Source organism: Lissotriton helveticus, chromosome 8 (genome assembly GCF_964261635.1).
Source record: "Lissotriton helveticus chromosome 8, aLisHel1.1, whole genome shotgun sequence".
NCBI classification, from domain to species: Eukaryota; Metazoa; Chordata; class Amphibia; order Caudata; family Salamandridae; genus Lissotriton; species Lissotriton helveticus.
This window is the reverse complement of record NC_136069.1, coordinates 1,150,916,080-1,150,935,093: the sequence shown is the minus strand read 5'-3', so window position 1 is coordinate 1,150,935,093 and position 19,014 is coordinate 1,150,916,080. Positions and strand designations below refer to the sequence as shown.

Here is a 19,014-nt window from a genome sequence, read left to right as displayed (position 1 = left end):
ACTCATAGTGCTTTTGCTCACATCTACTGAACTTTCTTCCCAGTCACTCCTACTTATACAGCACCTTTGGAATCGACTAATCTGCCAGTTTTACCATATTTGCCGGGAGAGTGCTTCATGATTTATCAATATGTCTTGGAAGTGTCTTTTGGTGACTAACTGGATTTTGGTTCCACTCAATTTTCCTGATATTCCACAAAATGGGTCTGCATAATGTTTCTGGGGAACTCAATTGTTCAGTGTGTAACCGTGTTACACTGCTTGACATGCCGTGTTTTCCTGTGAACAAGTGTGTGCAACAGTTTGTGTGCAGCGCCGGAGAAATAGCGGCAAGTGTTTTGCTCAGCATCAGAGTGGCGTTTTTCCAGTGTTTAACGGTACCCAGTTTTGTTAGTGGGTTTGTTCGGTGACCGTCTATTCAAGTTTTGTCTAATTTCAATTTTGGGCTCCAACCATTTCTCGACATCTTGGCAGTTCAACTACCTGCTTGTGAATCTTCACGAGCCTGGCATAGCACTCATTTAAAAGATGCATATGTAAACTCTCGGCGCATGCAGCCTTACCGCCAGCTGATTCTTCGTGTTTCTCCTGTGACGTCCTTCAATTGCTGAATCTTCAATGTGGCGTAGTTTTCAGACCACTGGTTTATGCTTCACGGTTTAATGCACGAACGCACCGTGAACCTCCCTGCGCGACGTACACAACGTGCCGCCATTTTGCACTTCGACCGTAGCGTTTGTTTATGGAATTAGATTTACCACTTCACGTGAGTACCGTCTTAATAGGGGAGTATCTTTCCTAGGATCCTAACACTTCTCCAACACTCTAAAGGTACTTTTGCAAGTCATGCCACTTTCAGAGCCTCTTTCTGGGTAAGTGTAGTAATGCTCTTCACACGTAGAAATCTGTCAAATCTTCTTTATTCAAGATTGTACCAGGAAAGTACAAAAAGGGTACTGCTGCCTTGAATACAAAGACAGAGTGACTCATATGCATTCCACATTCCTCCTAACTATTCTATTCTAAATGATGCAATACATTCGAATTCTAACAATTCATTCTATAAGAAACTAATAGGTTACCACTTATCTCCTTTCCTAATACATTTTTTAACGACAAACAAATTAATAAAAAAAACATTGGGAGAAATATATCTTAGTTACACATAAAATCCTGTAAAAATTTAGGTGAAGCAATTTTCCTACCACACTTGGTATAAACATGTTGATTATCCTTTGCATCCACAGAATCATTTGTGGAACATGCAAGAGAAGACTCTTGTAAACTAGAACTCCCAACAGCCTATGGGTCCAATTCAGTATTACATGATTCTCTTCCATCATTATCATTTGAAACCTCATTTTCTTAAACAGAAATTAAAACTTAATTTTCTTGAACAGAAACAGAATCAGACTGAGAAATGGGGCTCAATCCACCAGTAGTCACAACCCACATCTCCCTCGTTGGAAATGTTTTCTGAACTAGAACATCTCACCAAGGCAATCCTGCTCATGTGATGAATGGTGCCATCATCTAACATTACAGTATTACGCATCACCTTGGGGACTGTCCTGGGCTCAGAAAAAAGGTGGTTGAAGTTTCCCAACTTTCTTTGCCTTTTTGACTCTAACTAACTGACCCACTTTCACAACTGTCTCCCTAGTACCGTATTTCTTGTCGAAATATGCCTTATTTTTATCTTGAGATTTACATATGTTTTCTATGACTTTCGTACAATCCCATGTGTATTTTCTGCTTCTGCCCATCCATACAGTATTCATTTTACAATATGGAAATCTGCCTCTCATTAATCCTAAAGACGTTCACCACACATATCATGTTCTGTTATTCTGTATGACCATAACATTTTATCTAGTTCAGAACTTCAATCTTTCCTCCCTTTGCCGGCCAATTGTAATGTTCCTTTTATTACCCTGTTAATCCTCTCTACAACAGAATTTCCTTTGGGATGATACAAAGCTGTAAACTTTTGTTTAATACCAGTAGATTCTATGAATTTTTTCATCACATCTGATTTGAATTGTACCCCGTTGTCTGTTAAAAGAGAATCAGGCAATCTTTCTCTAATGAAACATTTGTCCAAGAATCTAATTACAGTATTAGTGTCCACACTCTCAACTACCTTTAATTCAATCCACCTTGAAAACAAATTAACTAATACCAAAATATGTTTACATGAACCATCTTGCCATACCATGGGTCCCATAATATCTAAAGCTAATTCTTCCCACGGTAACCTGGGACATCACAAAGAAGACATTGGAGGATTAAGCGTTTTTTAACTTTTATCTGCACATTCACAGCTAATACATTCCCGCACAGATCTTTCAATTTCTAGATCAATTCCAGGCCATCAGTAAAAAGCCTTAATATTTTTCTTGGTCCTGGAAATCCCTGGATGACCATCATGTCCCATACTAATTATCTTGGTACAAACACCTTTAGGTGGAATCAGTTTGTCCCACAGCAAACAAAACTGCCAACCTAGGCTTAATTCATCTCTTACCTCTCAAAATGGTCTAAACTGAGGATCAGACTTGGAATGCGTATGCCAACCATTAGTAATTCTTTCCATAACACCTTCAAGGATTAAATCTTTTGTACACTCACGTTCCCATTCATCCTTAGATAAACCCTGAGTCAGAAAATACTCCGGCAACGCAACAATCATTCCATGAGCTCTGATCAATTTCTTTCATAGGTAAGGAAAGCCTGCTCAGAAAATCCGCAATGACGTTCTTGACACCAGGAACATATTCTACAAAATAAACATAGTCCTGAAGTCTCCTTGACAATCTTGCAATTCTTGCAGACGCTCTAAATAATCCTTCAGTCATTAGCAACTTGGTTAAAGGTTTATGATCAGAGCGAAGCGTGAACTTTTTGCCCCAAATGAATTTGCGAAAATGCCCCACTGTCCACACGCAAGCTAGTGTCTCTCGTTTGATGACGGAATACTTTTCCTCACATGGTGACAATGAGCGTGACGCAAAAACTATAACTACCTCAATCCCTTGATGTGATATCCATGAGAGAACACTCCCTAAGCCAGTATGTTAAAACGAAGAATGATGCGCAGGCATGTCTTGTAGGTAAAGGTAGCAGTTGTATTCTTGAAGTTACATCACAGATTCTAGGTTACAGGAAGATGTTCTGATCCATAAAAGTGCCCCACCAGGAGCAGCCTCCTCGCTGCTCAGGCCTTCCACACCAACTGATTCTCTTTTACATACAAACCCACTCAACATTCTATATGGCATCATTGTAGGCTGAGCAGCAAGGCAAAGAACCACTGTAGGGAGAGTGCATTGGGTAATTAGTACATCACAACATATCTCCCCCCTTATAATGATCGAAAACATTCAAAAGGACTGAAGGTGATAAGATACACATGTCAGCAAAGGAGGATGCATTAATAACAATACATATAACACATCCGTCCCCCTGATAATGATCATATACACAAAAATTAATAGAGATAGTAAAACACACCTTTGACAGAAAAGGAGGATGCATTACCAAAAACATTATAACACATCCTTCTCCCTGATAATGATCAACGACAACAAAGAATGCAAGACAAGAAGATACATTCTTAAACTACACACTGCTGTTACAAATCCAACTCACCACACGGAGTACCCATTGCATGCGCCACAACTAAGGCACAAGACTACAGCAAAACAGAAATCTACAACCCTCAATTGCACAAACTAATGGCAGGACAGGTCTACCTCCAAGAAGAGGAGTCAGACTTCACCCATACCAAGACAGACCACTTAATCCCAACACTCCAGAAACTGATATGGGTATCTTTAAACCCAAAGTAAGTCTAGGGTATCCTTTAACCCAAAACACACTCAAAATATTCCATAGGTAACTATACACCCAAAACAGTAGGATTATGAGTATCTAAAACCCAAGGGAAACATATTTTGGGTATCTCTAAACCCAAGCCAAACATATTATGGGTTTCTTTACACCCAAGGAAAACATATTATGGGTTTCTTTAACCCAAGGCAAACATATTTTGGGTATCTCTAAACCCAAGGCAAACATATTATGGGATTCTTTAAACCCAATTCATAGAAGTACCCCACTAGGAGCAGCCTCCTCGCTGCTCAGCCCTTCCACACCAACTGATTCTCTCTTAAATACAAACCCACTCAACATTCTATGTGACATCATCATAGGCTGAGCAGCAAGGCAGAGAACCACTGTAGGGAGAGTGCATTGGGTAATTAGTACATCACAACACAGTACCACTAGCATCAGTGGTGAAGTATGTTTCAGCTGAAGGATCAAATCCTTGTAACGTGGGGAAATTAGCTATTGCTAACTTTATTTCATGAAATGCCTTCTTGCAGCCCTCACTCCAAATAAAAGGTGACTTGTTCTTCATTAATACACGCATTTCGTATGTTTTCTGAGAGAATTGGTTGACAAATTTTGAATAAAATTCAGCCAAACCCAAAAACGACCTGAGTTCGTCCTTGGATTTGTGTTCTGGGGAGTTTAACATAGCCTCAACCAATTTTGTTTTAGGTTTGATAACTCCTTCACAGATTTCATGCCCTAAGTACGTGACAGATTTTTCTGCAAACTTGCATTTGCTTAACTCAGCAACCAAACCATTATATTCAAGAATTTTGAGCACTTCTCTGAGGATAGTATTGTGGTGATACTTGCTTTTCTCCATGATCAATATGTCGTCCTGGAAAAAAGGACCACCTGGATGTGACCAAATAACCATGACATTAGCCTTTGAAAAACTGCAGCCGCTGAGGCTATACCAAACGGCATACGCTTAAACCTGAAGCAGCCATAAGGGGTACAAAATGTTGTTAAACGTCTGCTTCCGGGATCAAGGACAACTTGATGATATGCTGCTGATAAATCTAAAGTGGAAAACCACTTGGCTCCTCTAGTCAATGACAACATTTCATCTATCCTAGGCAAAGGATATTAATCAATAAGTATTTGATTGTTCAAATATCTCAAGTCCACACATAAGCGGGCCTTTCCATTCGCCTTGCGTGCCACGACCAATAGAGAAACCCACTCTGCTGCTTCTACTTTTTCAATGACATTAGAATGTAACAATTTGTCCAATTCTGACTTAACTTCTTCTCTAATGATAAATGGTATGTTACGTGCTTTATGTATCTTTGGCACAGCACCATTTTTAAGCCGACTTTGGTTGGTAAAGTCTTTTAATTTACCCATTTCCTTTGAAAAGACAGAGGAGAGTTCATCCAGTACCCATTTATTAGTGTCTTCACCTTCACATGAGACTAACACCTGCTCCTTGGTATTGGGGTCCCGAATGATATTCAGTTTTTTTTTTTTTATCCTTCCATCCTAATACGGATGGTCCATCTTTGGAAATATATAATTTCCCAGTGGCATGTCTGCCTTTAAATCTAAACACCAGTAATCTGAAACCTTGAATATCAATCCTTTCTTCCGTATAGCTTTCAGGAGCAATATCAGGAGGTTCCAACCAACTCACAGTCTGGTAAATGAAGTGTTCCTCCCATACGTGTTGCACAATAATCGTGTACGGTGACCTGAATCCGCAGCTAATTGAATAGAAACTCCACCTAAAGAAACTTGACACACAAGTTTAGTGGAGGAAACATCTGAAATGTTCAAGACAACTTTCTTTTTCGTGGTGGTTTGTACTTGTACACCATCTTCACTAGAAGATGAGCTATAATCTAGCTCTGTTTGAATACATGATACTTTACCCTTAGAGTTCTTATGCATTTTCTTTCTGCATACCTTCGCAAAATGCCCCATGATGCAACAAACTAAACATTTAGTGGATTTTGCAAGACATTTTGGATAATTAGCGGAGTGCGAGCGACTGCCACATCTATAACATATTAAATCAGAGAACTTTTTGACTTCCACATTCTCTTTCCTATAACCTCCTGCTTTAAAATATTTGTTGTTCTTATGGTTAACCTTACTATCAGATATTTTACTAACAAGCTCAACCTCTTTTTTATCAGTGGCTAATGACAATTTGGTGCATCGCTCAGACAACTCAGGTTTTTTTACCATTGCGATGATCTCTTTCAAGGTACCTTCTCCCTCCACCCACAAATTATCTTGTATTGTTTTGTTTTTAGTATACCTAACAATCTGATCATGTATAAGTTCACCGTGAAGTTGTGCGAATCTGCATTTGACAGCTAACTTTATTAATGCAGCAACATAATCTTCAATGTTCTCGTATTTGTCTTGTTTTCTTTGGAAAAATGAATGTCTGGTAGCAGCAATACAAACACTGGGCAAAAAGTGATCATCGAGATCAAGAATAGCTGCTTTGAATACATCCATGTCTCCCCCAACTCTGTCCTGCTTCTGGAATTGGTTGTAAACTTGTAAACCTTCAGGACCCAAACACAACAATAGCATTCATTTTTTTCTTTCAGGAGAAAATGAACCATTGACATCCTCAAGATTCGCAATATAATTGGGGAAGTACTCCTTCCAGTCGATCCAAGCCACAGGTGGATAACCTGATCCAGATAAGAACTCTCTGGGAGAATTGATGTGCATGCCATTGAATGAAGTTTCGCCAGAAGGAGCATTACCACTGGTGGAAGTCATGGTGGTAAAGATAACAGTCTCAGCAATGAAGAACAAAGAAAATAATTGCTCAATGTAAGTTCCTTGTATGTAACTTTAAAAAATATATATATAATCGATACTCGAAGTAAAAATATGCAGTATAGCACCCTTAGAATACTAATAAAATGGTTAAAATAAATACCATAACAATTAGGTACTTCTTTTGCTCTTGTCCCAAAATGTTTGTTCCTCGGTAATCCTTGTTCACACAAAGGTTCCGATGTTTGTTTTGCTGACTAAAAATGGCAGCCGTGTGTGACCTCTGTGCACCCTGAGGTTCTTGGGAAGGTACACTGTACGTCAAAACACTTCGCAGCTAGACGTCAACACAAAGGAAACTGGGAAGGATGAAGGAACCACGCAGTTCATCGTCTTTTGAAAGAGCGGCTATGGGTCTCGCGCCTCACGCAATGGACATCATTCAATGGACTGGAGCGCGGGGCCCAGCATCTTTTAAAACATGAGTGCTGCGTGCAAGGAACAGTGATGTCCGTTGAGGAATAGCCGGTAAGGAAATTAACTTACAGAAAAAAACGAAGACGACCGATGAGAGTCCTTCTTCCTTCTCCTTTGTGCTTTTACACTCCGTTTTATCAGGTTGCGATGCTGCTTACGTTGCTCCAGAATAGAATAAAATATTCCATTGCTCCCAGCATACGCTGTCCACAGTTAAATGAAATGGGGTAGAAATCCAACGTAGGTCCCAGGAAGTCGCCAAAATTGTAGTAATGCTCTTCACACATAGAAATCTGTCAAATCTTCTTTATTCAACATTGTACCAGAAAAGTACAAAAAGGGTGCTGCTGCCTTGAATGCAAACACAGACTGACTCATATGCATTCCACATTCCTCCTAACTATTCTATTCTAAATGATGCAATCTATATATATAAAAACGAAAGTATGTCTGTTTGTCCTTTATGCATTACTACACCATTCATCTGATTGGCATGAAACTTTGGGAAGTTGTTGAGTACACTCCCGCGAAGTTTTCTGACAAAAATATATATATATATTTGTTAAAAGTTGTTGAGTACACTCCTGTGAAGGTTTATGGCAAATAAAAAATTAAAAAATCGACCCAGAAGGGCCCTCATAATCTTTTTAATACTGAAATTGTCAGCGAATTTGCGAGCATCGTCGACAGTTATGCCCCCTGAAACGGAAATCGATTTGTCAAACTACATCTAAAGCACAAAAGAAAAAAGGCATTACAAGCTTCAGAAACAGACGAGCAACGGAAAGCAAGATTAGAAGCTGTTCGAACACAAACTGGTCAAGCACGTTCTTCTCAAACGAAAGAGCAACTAAAATCAAGATTGTAAGCCGATCGAGTACGCACTGCTCAAGCCCATTCTTCACAAACGAAAGAGCAATGAGAATCAAGATTGGAAACAGATGGTTCACGCACTGCTCAAGACCGCTCGAATGGAACAGGAGAGCAACGAGAATCAAGATTGGAAACCGAACAATTACGCACTGCTCAAGCCCACTCGAATGAAACAGGAGAGCAACGAGAGCAGCAAAGCGCGACGGGTAAGCTAATACATTCTAATTCGAACAATTCATTCTATAAGAAACTAATAGGTTACCACAGTAAGCCAAGTCTCGCGTTGAGTATTCTGTTTGGATGCTCTCCAGTAGAGACGCTGGTTCACCTGAACTCAAATTTTTCAAAGACATCTCCTCAATTATTTTTTAAGTGAAGTTTCTTTCACATATTTTCTAATGCTTTGGCAAAGACATGTTGATCGTGTTTTGATGTTTCTCACGTTTCTAGCGCCGCTTTGTTGCATTTGTTTTCTTAGCATGCTGTGTCAACTGTTGTTTCTAAAGAGTGTGCTGTTCTAGCTCAATGTCTTTCTGGTGCATATTCAAGCTAGTGTTCACACGTGTTTACCTGTGCACAACCTCCTCATGTGCCTATTTCTAGTACTTTGTCAAAGACCAAGTTTCGCTGTGTTCTCTTTCATTTAGTTCAGTATGCTCAATTACAAATGCTATAATTTTTATAATTTGTTTCCTAAATGGTAATTCAATATTAACCATTACAAGACCTTATCCTCAAGTGTCCGCTGCATGGTATCTATGTATTTTATTTTTACTTTATTGCGGTATTTATATATATTACCCTAGTTACATACTCTCAAGATTTCTATTTCTCAATCTTTTCAATTTATGTTCTTGCATGTGTTCAGAATTCAATCATATCAATGTGTATGCATGCGTGTAGCATTCCTTTGTAGGGAATGTGTACCTTAATTCACTTTTCAATTTGCATGCATTACAGTTGTTTACTCTTGTTGGGATTACATTGTGTTGTACTCACTACTGTACATTCGGTTTCAAATGGTCACTCTCAATAGTTCAATTACTCAATTTTTCAATGTTTTTCAATGTGTGACCTTTATGAGGTTGACAATTTTGTTACTGCCTCTCAACATTTCAAGTTTTTCAATGTTTGACCTTTTAGGTTGTCAATTTGGGGGTTCATCCCTCTTAATTTTTCAATGGTACTTCTATATAACCTTCACTATGTTGTGGGGTTACATTCCTCAATTTTTCAATGTGCAACCTTTTACGAGGTCGTGTCGATATGGGTTGCATCCATCTAATTTGCTCAATATGTGACCTGCTGCATTGTATTGCTCTATATTTAAGTTGTCTACATTATATTTGTATTGCTGTGTTACCAGGGTAGTATGAAGGATCTTTTGTTGTCCTTTCCTCTGCTTCTCTGTTTACTTTTTCTATTTACTCAATACCTGTCTCCTTTCATACCTTTCCTGCTAGTGGGTGTGTCTGGAGTAGTTCTTGGGTTTATCTTTCTATTCTCTTTCTCGTTGTTTTATGGAGAAGCGAAGAGTACCTATTTTTGTGTTCGTACCTGTTGGTGGTTTCCTCCCAGTCTTTCTACCTTCATGTTCCTTTTATGTGTTCATAACTTTCAGTTTTACTCCTCTAGTCTTGAACACTTTCTCCTTCTTTTAGTTTCTATGCTCCTATGTTCATTGTTCTGTTGTGGAAGTAACAGAGGTATGTTGTATCCTGCCTATTGTATATTCCTATGTATGCCTTTACCCACTTCATACCCTTCTAGTGGAATGCCTCTGCACTGTGATGCACTACGGCATGTTGGGTGCTGGTTAAAGATAAGATACAGTCATGATGGGGCTGAGCTGCCTGCTGGCTGCTCCTGGTGGGGCTTGTTCCATGCTACTTAACAACCTACAATAAATCTTCATGAAATACCTTAACCAGTTTGTAGTCCATTACTACAAAGTCCCACGCAGAGTCTAAAATCATGGGGTCAGAGCCCCTGTACTTAGACTCATAATGTCTTTGATGTGGAGATAACTTCAATACAAATTTTAGAGGTGCACAACACCTCCATTCAATCCCAGCCCTGGATCCAGACACACCATATAGGGCAGAGACAGCTTTGGGAGAGGACAGGCACAGCCCTATTCAGGTGCAGGTGACAACTCCTAACACCACTCTGGGTCAGGAAGTCCCATCCACATATGCAGGATACACCTCAGCTGCCTTTGTGACTTTCTAGAGTGAATGTACAAAACAGGACCCTGTCAGTCTAAACCAGACATTGATTGGAGTCAGGCTGCAAAGCACAAAGAGTCATAAGCACATAGAAATTCCCACTTCTAAAAGTAGCATTTCAAAAATAGTAATAAAAAATTTGCTTTCACCAATACGCAGGATTTATTGCCACTATTACAAACATACAAAATATGGCAACGCCCCTCCTTCCAGATTAGAAATTACCACTGAAACACATCAGGGAATTCCCAATGTAAACCTAAGAGAGGAGCAACCTCACAGCAGTGAGAAACCAAATAGGCTGTTTGGCACTACCAGGACATGCTACACAACAAAGTAACAATTCTAACCTTTTACCTACACAGCACCCTGCCCATAGGGCTACCTAGGGACCACCTTATAGGGGTGACCTATATGTAGTAAAAGGGGTGCTCCATACTTAGCAAGTAATTTCAAATAACACAACAAAAACCGTGGGTCTAGAAAAATTGAGCATTAAACATAAACATAAACAGAATTGATTAAAGAAGTCCTCTTGAAGATGACGGAATCCCATCACCCCCAAAGTGGCATGCATCATCATCTGGGACCTCCTCTTGGTTGCAAAACCTAGTGCAACCAAGGGTTGCAACCTTCTCAAAAGAGGAAGGGAGCTCATGGATGTTTTTGAGGTAATGTAAGATGGAATCAACTAAGATCCCTAAAGAAGTGGAGCATGTGTAATTGATAAAGGTGATAGCTGCAGTGCATGTAAAGGTTGGTGACTAAAGTGTGATTTTAAAATTGGCTACCGGGACACAAAACAATTTTATTAGGCGCTGTCCAGGTGTCAAGAATAAAACAGTGCTCTCCCACAATAACTGCATTAGAAATGGCCTTAGCAGGTATACCCACCCGGTCTAACATCATTGTGGGTGGCGATCTGAACTGCACATATGAACCCCTAAGTGAGGAAGATCTAGTGGGAATACAAGAAGAAGACTTAAAACAGTCTATCCCCACACTTAGTTTGAAACCTATCAAAAAATGGTCACCTAGGGTGATCCAAATCAACGCCCTAACCATGGAATATAACTTACGAGCAGTGAATGGAAGGACGATTTCTGACCCAGAGGGGGCCATGACATTTAACTGGCTGAATGGTCCTTCGCGTATTGACTACATTTTATTGGACAAGCGATTATGGGGGAATGTAGTTGATATGGAGGTTAAACATGCACAGGATAGTGATCACAACCCCCTCTCTATGGAACTTAGATGGGAGAGTATTGGTAGTACACTAAACTCCCAATCCTTAATAACAAAAGAAGTAGTCCCATCTAATTGCAATCGCAAGGTAAAATGGCATAAAGTGGCATGTAATAATAAGAACGTCTTGAATAGTATAGGAGAACTGGTAGAAATTATGTGCGCTGAACTCTCTGCATTTAATAGGCCCGAGTCTAATCCACAGGGATCCAAATTAAATGAATCCTACAGCAATCTCACAGTAAAGTTGGGCTCCTATTTTAAGATCAATGATACCAAGGGGCAGAAACGAAAATAACTAAAAAGGAGTAATTTATGGTATACGCAAGTATGTAGGGAAAAAAGAGGGGCGATTACTGCAGCCCTACGGAAAAAAGATGTGGTATTAGTTAGGCAGGCCAGAAAGGAGTATTATGAAACATTGTCATCAGCTAAACGGGATTGGGAGGAGGAACACTGGCAGGAACTTAAATAAGCGGCCTTTGCCAAGGATTCAACCTTATTTTGGGATTTGATAAACACACTCACCAGAAGGGGTATAGAGCCCATCCCAAACCATATAACAGAGCAGCAGTGGTACTCACATTTCCAAAGCCTGTATTGTGGTGAGGAGGAATCCATAACATCACAAGAAGCCCCACTAGAAACAACAATAGAAAATCTCCTGCCGGCAGAACCGTTCAGCACCCAAGAAGTTGAGTTAGCTATTAAAAATATTGCTCCCGGTAAGGCCGCAGGCCCAGATGGCCTACCAGGCGACTTACTTTTATATGACCCTGTTCTATGGGCTAAATTCATGGCCCTTATGATGAACTCATTGGCCCAGGGTCACGCAGTCCCAGAATCATGGAAGGAAGCCGAAGTGGTGACTATATATAAGAAAGGTGCAAAAAATTACCCTGCTAACTACAGGCCGATTAGTTTAATCGACGTGGCACAGAAGGTAGTTGGCAGGGTCATTATCTCTAGAATGGGCTCCTGGTTAGAAGAGGGGAATATCTTGACACATCTGCAGGCGGGATTCAGACAGAAGGTGGGTACGATGGACCAGGTTTTCAGACTCCTCGCAGTATACTGGAAATCTGTGTCCATCGCAAAGGGCACCTTGTACCTGGTCTTCATAGATCTGAAGACCGCCTTCGATCTTGTGCCTCGTGCCAAGCTTTGGCAGGTGTTGCAGGATATGGGAATTCCACTATGCCTCCTGGAGCTAATTAAAAGACTTCATGAGGGTAATCATGCAAGCATCAAATGGGGAAGTCAGGGTCAGCTGACAAGGAGGATCCCAGTGAGGACGGGGGTCCGCCAGGGGTGCGTGATGGCCCCGACTCTGTTCTCTCTCTTTATAAATGGGGTGGCAGACCATTTGCGAGAGGACAACGCCGATGCCCCCACCCTGGCAGGAGAAAAAACACTGACCCTCCTTTTTGCAGACGATACACTCCTGATGTCAAAAACCCCCTCTGGTCTACAGAAACTCTTTTGTGTAGAACGAGGTTTAACGATCAATACCTCCAAAATAAAAATAATGGTAATGTCATCATCCAAAAAACCTAAAAGGATTGGTGTTACTCTCAATGGAGTCATGTTGGAGGTTGTAGATGCTTTTGACTATTTGGGAGTAAGGATTAATAGCAGAATGAAATGGGACTCCCACGTGGCCAAAATGCTTCCCAATCATAAAAGAGTGACTGGAGCAATTCTAAGAGACCACCGAGCCACCATTAGTAGGCCAATAGAACCGGCCTTGGTAGTGTATGACGGGAAGGCATTGGCCTCCGCAGTTTATGGTTCTGAACTGTGAGGCTTTGGGAACACGGCAGAGCTGGTTAAGGCCGAAAACAAATTTTTGAGGGATTTAGTTAACCTCCAATCCTCAATCCCCTTAAACCCCATGCTATTTGATATGAGCAAACGCTCTATTAAGGATTTAGTCCGTCTTCAGCCACTACTATATTGGGTGCGCATGAGACGGACACCAGAGCTAGTAAGATATGCAGCGGTATTTGACGAACTAATCACCCTCAACAGCTCAAACAAAATAGTGTGGCTGAATAAACTGAAACAGCTGGTTATTAGCCTAGGGCTTCGAGAATCTTGGTTAACCCAGTCCCCCCACCCAAACAAACCATTAAGAAAATTTATTGGGAGTGGGTGGAGGCTGAAGAACTACAGGGATCCAAGTGGGGGTCTTTAACTGATGAATTCTTAGCACATAAACCTGTAAGGAAGCTTGAGCCCTTTTTAGATTATATTCAAGTGCCCAGAGATAGAACCCTCTTTTTAAAATTGAGACACGGGACATTGCCATTAAATTAATTTACAAAGAACTGGAAAAATTAATTGCCCCATCAAGCTTGCTGTCCTGGATGCGCTAGCCCTGGTAAGTCCTTAGCGCACTTCCTGTTTGCTTGTAGTGCGTATAAGGGGGTTAGAAGCAGATGGTTAAAACCTGTATGCAGAGAATTGGGAGTTAGACAATATAGGTTGGCCATACGTATTATGACCACGGAAACTACATCTTTGAGAACTGTATGTGGGGTTGCAAAGTACTTAGGAAGGCCTGGCAGATATGTTCTAGGTTAATACAGAACAAAGAAATGCAGACCATTATAGGCCATTAGAGGCCTGCAGCCTCTAGGCCTTCTCTTCTTTTTATTGTATATAATACTTTTATTGTATATATTGTGAACATTTTAAACATATGTATCGATTGGAATTTTATCCCTGACTGAATGTATTTACTTTTATGATAAATTTTTAGCGAATAAAGTATTACAACAACATTTCCAAATAATGTCCTAGCTTTCTTTGGAACAAGTGGATTTGAATTCCCAAACTAAAACGAATTTCAAGACAAGGTTAAATCTTCTGTTCTCATCCAAAAGGAAGTACCCAGATGTCATATATATTTTTGTTAGGAAGAAATTATGATTTCTCTGAAAAAAGCAAGGGTCAATGCTGGATGCCCACAGTAAATGGTAAGTATTAATGAATAAGATTTTAAAACTTGTTCCGCTGGCTACGCAAAGGAAGAACAATTTCTGTTTTACACTTCATAGGTTATCCTGGGTGCCCTAGACGCTTTCTAAATTTCGATGAACAAGTACAAGTAAATGCCAGAACTGTGATTTCCCAGAAGAAAATAATGGTCATATGTTTGTATCCTCTCCAATTTTAGACCCCTTTTAGAGTAATAGGAGAATAATTGGGTCTAGAATCATATACCAAGAAAAGAATGTAGGTGAAGCTATTGTACTTTTGATGGTCTACTTGGTGCTCTTAACAAGACACGATATTTATGAAAAGTGGACTGTCTCCAGTGATCCTGAAATATGAGAATAGTTAGATCAGTGATATACGTTTACTGGATGGAACCTAAGAGTCTGTTAGGAAGGAGCTAAGTTGTGGGTTCTTCTCAAACAGTGGTTGTGTACGGAAACTTAAGTAACCGTTCAAGAATGATATCCTAACATATGTCTTGTGAATATGTTGCAATGTGCTCCCTACAAAGTCGCAAATTGGGTTTCAGATGTGATGTCTTCCCATTTGAACTGCTGGCAAAGTGTGTCGGTCTCCCAAGACTGTATATCTAAGGCTGATATGGAGCCAAAAAAAAAAGAAAATTGGATAAACCCCATATTAATGACCACATTGGCATGAATTACATGTAAGCAGTGGAACAAGGTAGATAAGAGGATCAATCCTATATAGACAAGTGGTACAGACCTAATACACTACAGAGTAGTGGAAGAGAACCCACAGTGATAATCAATATCACTGACTTAAGACACAACAAAAATGTTACTTACCACGTCATTATATGTACATAGTATATAGTGTTAGAGATTAGCATGCGCTGCATATTACTGCAATCTAGTGTTGGGTGTCTGCAAGTTGTTTTCTTTGGAGAAGTCTTTCAATTTACAATATGTGATGTTATTACTCCCTTAGTGGACAATGAGCATGGACACTACTACTTGGATTGTTTTTCACACAAAGGGGGAGAATGTGTATGGAGTGTCGAGTAAGAGTAGCATGGTGCATTGTGTATACTGTGCAGTGTAAACTAGGTAATAAAATAAGAGATCTGCCATCAACACAAGCTTACCGGGTGAGGGTGAGCTTATGTGGATGTAGAGCACTGCATGCCACTAACAGATGCTTACAGGGTAACATATTCTGTCTGTAGCATGTGTAGCTTTAGATGTACATTCTCTACATAGATTCAAAAGCAGTGCCCTCCCCTAAGTGATGACTAGCACATAGATGATGCAGATGTCTGGAACAATACTCTCTGGCCTCCAATAACCTGATAGTGGGCTAGAATTCCCAAACAGTACTGCTTGGTAGAGGTGTGTGGAGTTGACCAGATGGCCGCTTTGTAGATGTTACCCAAGAAAGTCGCTATTTCCTCCTTCTTACAGGTGCAGTGCACAATAGGTACTACAGGTACAACTCGATCTTAATCCACCCTCACAGGAGAAAGGGAAAGGTGATAAAAGAGTGTGGGGTAGGGAGACTCACACTTTGCTCTCTGGGATCCCCAGGCATAGGGTCAGTTATGAAAACCACTGCACAAATACCCTGGTTCTCAGTTGGCGCCTCTTCACAAGAAATGGTTCAAGGTTAAAGCCTACCTGCATGCCTCTCCTTGGTGAAAGGAATGGCTATTAATCCCTAGGGAGTTGGGAGAAGTCACAGCCTAGGCCAAGGAGACCTGACCGTACAATTTTCAGTTGTCAGGCAAGCTTTTCCTTCCCCATCAACCTGTCCTGTCCTTTGGAGGGGCAAGGCTGTTCTCCCTGTGTGAATCAGGTGCAGTCAGGCCTGATGTCAGGAGGCCTGCTCTCAACATGCATTATTCCCAGTTTTTAGTAATTGTTCCCATTCCCGAAAAGCCTGCAGATGCTGTCATCCCGAACAAACTTACCCACCAGGTGAAGGGGACAATTAGGGTGAGGGTAGGGAGCTTGACTCTGGGGTGTGGGCTATACATCTAGAAATATCTAGCTCTAGTGAGATTCCCCAGACATGGGATGAGGGCTACCAGAAAGTCTCTCCCCCAACTGCCTCCCAGGGAGCAGAACGGCTGGGAAAATACATTGGTACAGCCCTATCCTAGGTGCACTCCTGCCATTTTACTTCCCTGGTGGCCAAAGTAGTTTGATTTCTGGTGGGGGTTGCAGTCTGCCATAATTGTAGAGCAGAAATGGATAAAAAAAAAGTCCATGGAGCAACGTTACAGCACCCAGAGCAGCCACTGTATGAACATATTTTCACATCCAGCAACAGTATTACCCAGATTGGCCATGAATATGATGCGCGATCCCATTGGGTGCCATCAGGAGCGCTTCTGCTACACGCATGGTGAGACTGTTAGGGAAACTACTGGTGATGTCACATGCTTTGTACTACAGCGGTAGAAGTGGCACTAGTGAGGGTCATACATTGATGCTCATAATGATTTAACAAACCCAACACACCAATATTCACCCACACTTACCTTTTCACACATACATAAAATCCAGCATCCTCAGACTTTGCAGGGAAAAATGCAACTCTTTTCTCCAACACATAAATTCTTGAAAGACTGTCTGTAGTTATAGATATATTGCTATCTTTCTTGAACCAGGTAAAGTTGTAGGCCACATCAGTATCCTCAGAATTCAGCACGTCACATTCCAAAAAAACTGGTTCGCCTTCCAACACAGAAGTTTCAAAAGACTCAGTACCACGGTCTTCACATTGCTCTACACATAAAAGAGAAACAAGTGTTATAAAAAAGCATCAAACAGATGTAGGAAGTTAAAAGTCAAGTCAGCACACCCACAAGCTCTGACATGCATCACTTTCACAACAGCAAAAAACATTCCTGAATTGTTAGAGCCTTTAGTAATGAGAGATTGTCCAATGTTATTTGTTTATGTAACATTATGTGTGCTAATGGTAACCATACAAATGTCATGATTCTACATAAGGGCACACTATTATAGAGAAGCAGAAATACTAAGCAATCATTAACAAAGTTAAGTGGTCTGCTTTTAGGCGTATAAAAACATTTATTAACGTGAGTGTGTAGGGATTTTAGAAAGGATGGATGTGTGAGGATTGATGACTTAGTAGATGAGTTAACAGAAGTGCTAAAATATGGATGAATGAGTGATATTGTTAGAGGTGACTGAACTAGAATAAGTGTAGATGGAAGGATTAGTGTGAGAACTTTCCATCTCCCTCTATGTTACCTCCAACACTTTTTTCCGCTGCCATTCTCCTTCACTTCCTACTCCAAAACCGAATAACTCCTAGACAGTACATAACACGCTTCATCGACCTGCATACTCTTTATATCCAGTCAATGATCCGAAATGCATCCTCCAACTCATGTCCAGCACCTTATTACTGCAACAATATCCCATACCTGTCTCCATCTCAGCAGGCACCCTTCAAGCTCCTGCATTATCCAACAACGCCACATATTACCCCCACATTTCCTTTGTGCCTCCTTCATAATCCAATGACATTATCCCATAAACCCCCGGGCCAACTCCAGCTACCCAATGTAACCTTCATTACTACTGGTCCCACCTCAAGTACCTTCTTTTGATCACCAGCACATATACAGTCATCTGATATCTTCCATACCCACTCTATCACCCACATACCCTCCATGTTCCATCACTTTCCGTGCCCTCCTCCATCAACTTATGATCCATGCATTACCTCCATACCTTGTTCCTCTGGATGCCCTCCCACCCATCACCTAGCCTCTAACCCACTGCGTCCATCCAAGTCAGTCTGGCAATGCAGTGCCCTCACTACATACATATCAGCTACACAAACCCCCTAGTCTGGCCTTCCTCCTCTGCCGGCTGGTGAGCTTTCTGTCCCCATATTAAGAGCCCCTGCGTTCTCTTTCAATGTACTCCTGTCAACATTTACTTCTTTCAGAAATGTGAGTAATGCAAGTAGCCAAACAAAAAAGGCACACTAGTTGTGGTCAAGCTTGCTTTCTAACAGCTCCGGGATGAGAAGCAGTGTCAGACCACTCTAGCCTGTGTATGCATCTACATCAGGGCAGCTCCTAGAAGCAAACAAAAGTACTCTTTAACCACATAGTGTTATTAAGACCAATTGAAAATGGCTTTAAGTGTTAAAATGAGAGATAAACTCATGTCTTACTGAACTAATACTTTGTCCATGTTCATATGTTGTACTTAATGCAAATACACTAATGTCCCAGAGGCTATCCCATGAAAGGAAAAGTCCAATATCAGTACATGTTGTTGAGGGAAAGAGACAGAGAAGTGACATATTAACTGGCTACAGATGTAAAGAACCAGCCACAGTTAAGAAAGACTCCCAGTTGAGATACAATGGAGTAAGGTGCTGAACCCAATGCCACTTGGGGATTGCACTTTGTCACTATTGCCAGCGCCTTCAGTGGGATGAAAATGGTGAACGGTCTCTTAATTGCAGGGGTGGACTGGGACGAAAAGCAAACCTAGCAAATTGTGTCAGACCAGCGCATATACCCAACCCAATG

General features: G+C 40.8%; 1 protein-coding gene across 1 annotated transcript in view; it reads right to left on the bottom strand.

Moving 5' to 3' along the window:
- Positions 1–19,014, bottom strand: part of LOC144773175 (interleukin-1 receptor type 1-like) — a 319,985-nt gene that overhangs the window by 235,115 nt on the left and 65,856 nt on the right. The window contains exon 2 of the mRNA XM_078658048.1: positions 16,975–17,221. Within this exon, the coding sequence (XP_078514174.1) occupies positions 16,975–17,221 (247 nt within the window). The remainder of the gene's footprint in view (positions 1–16,974; positions 17,222–19,014) is intronic.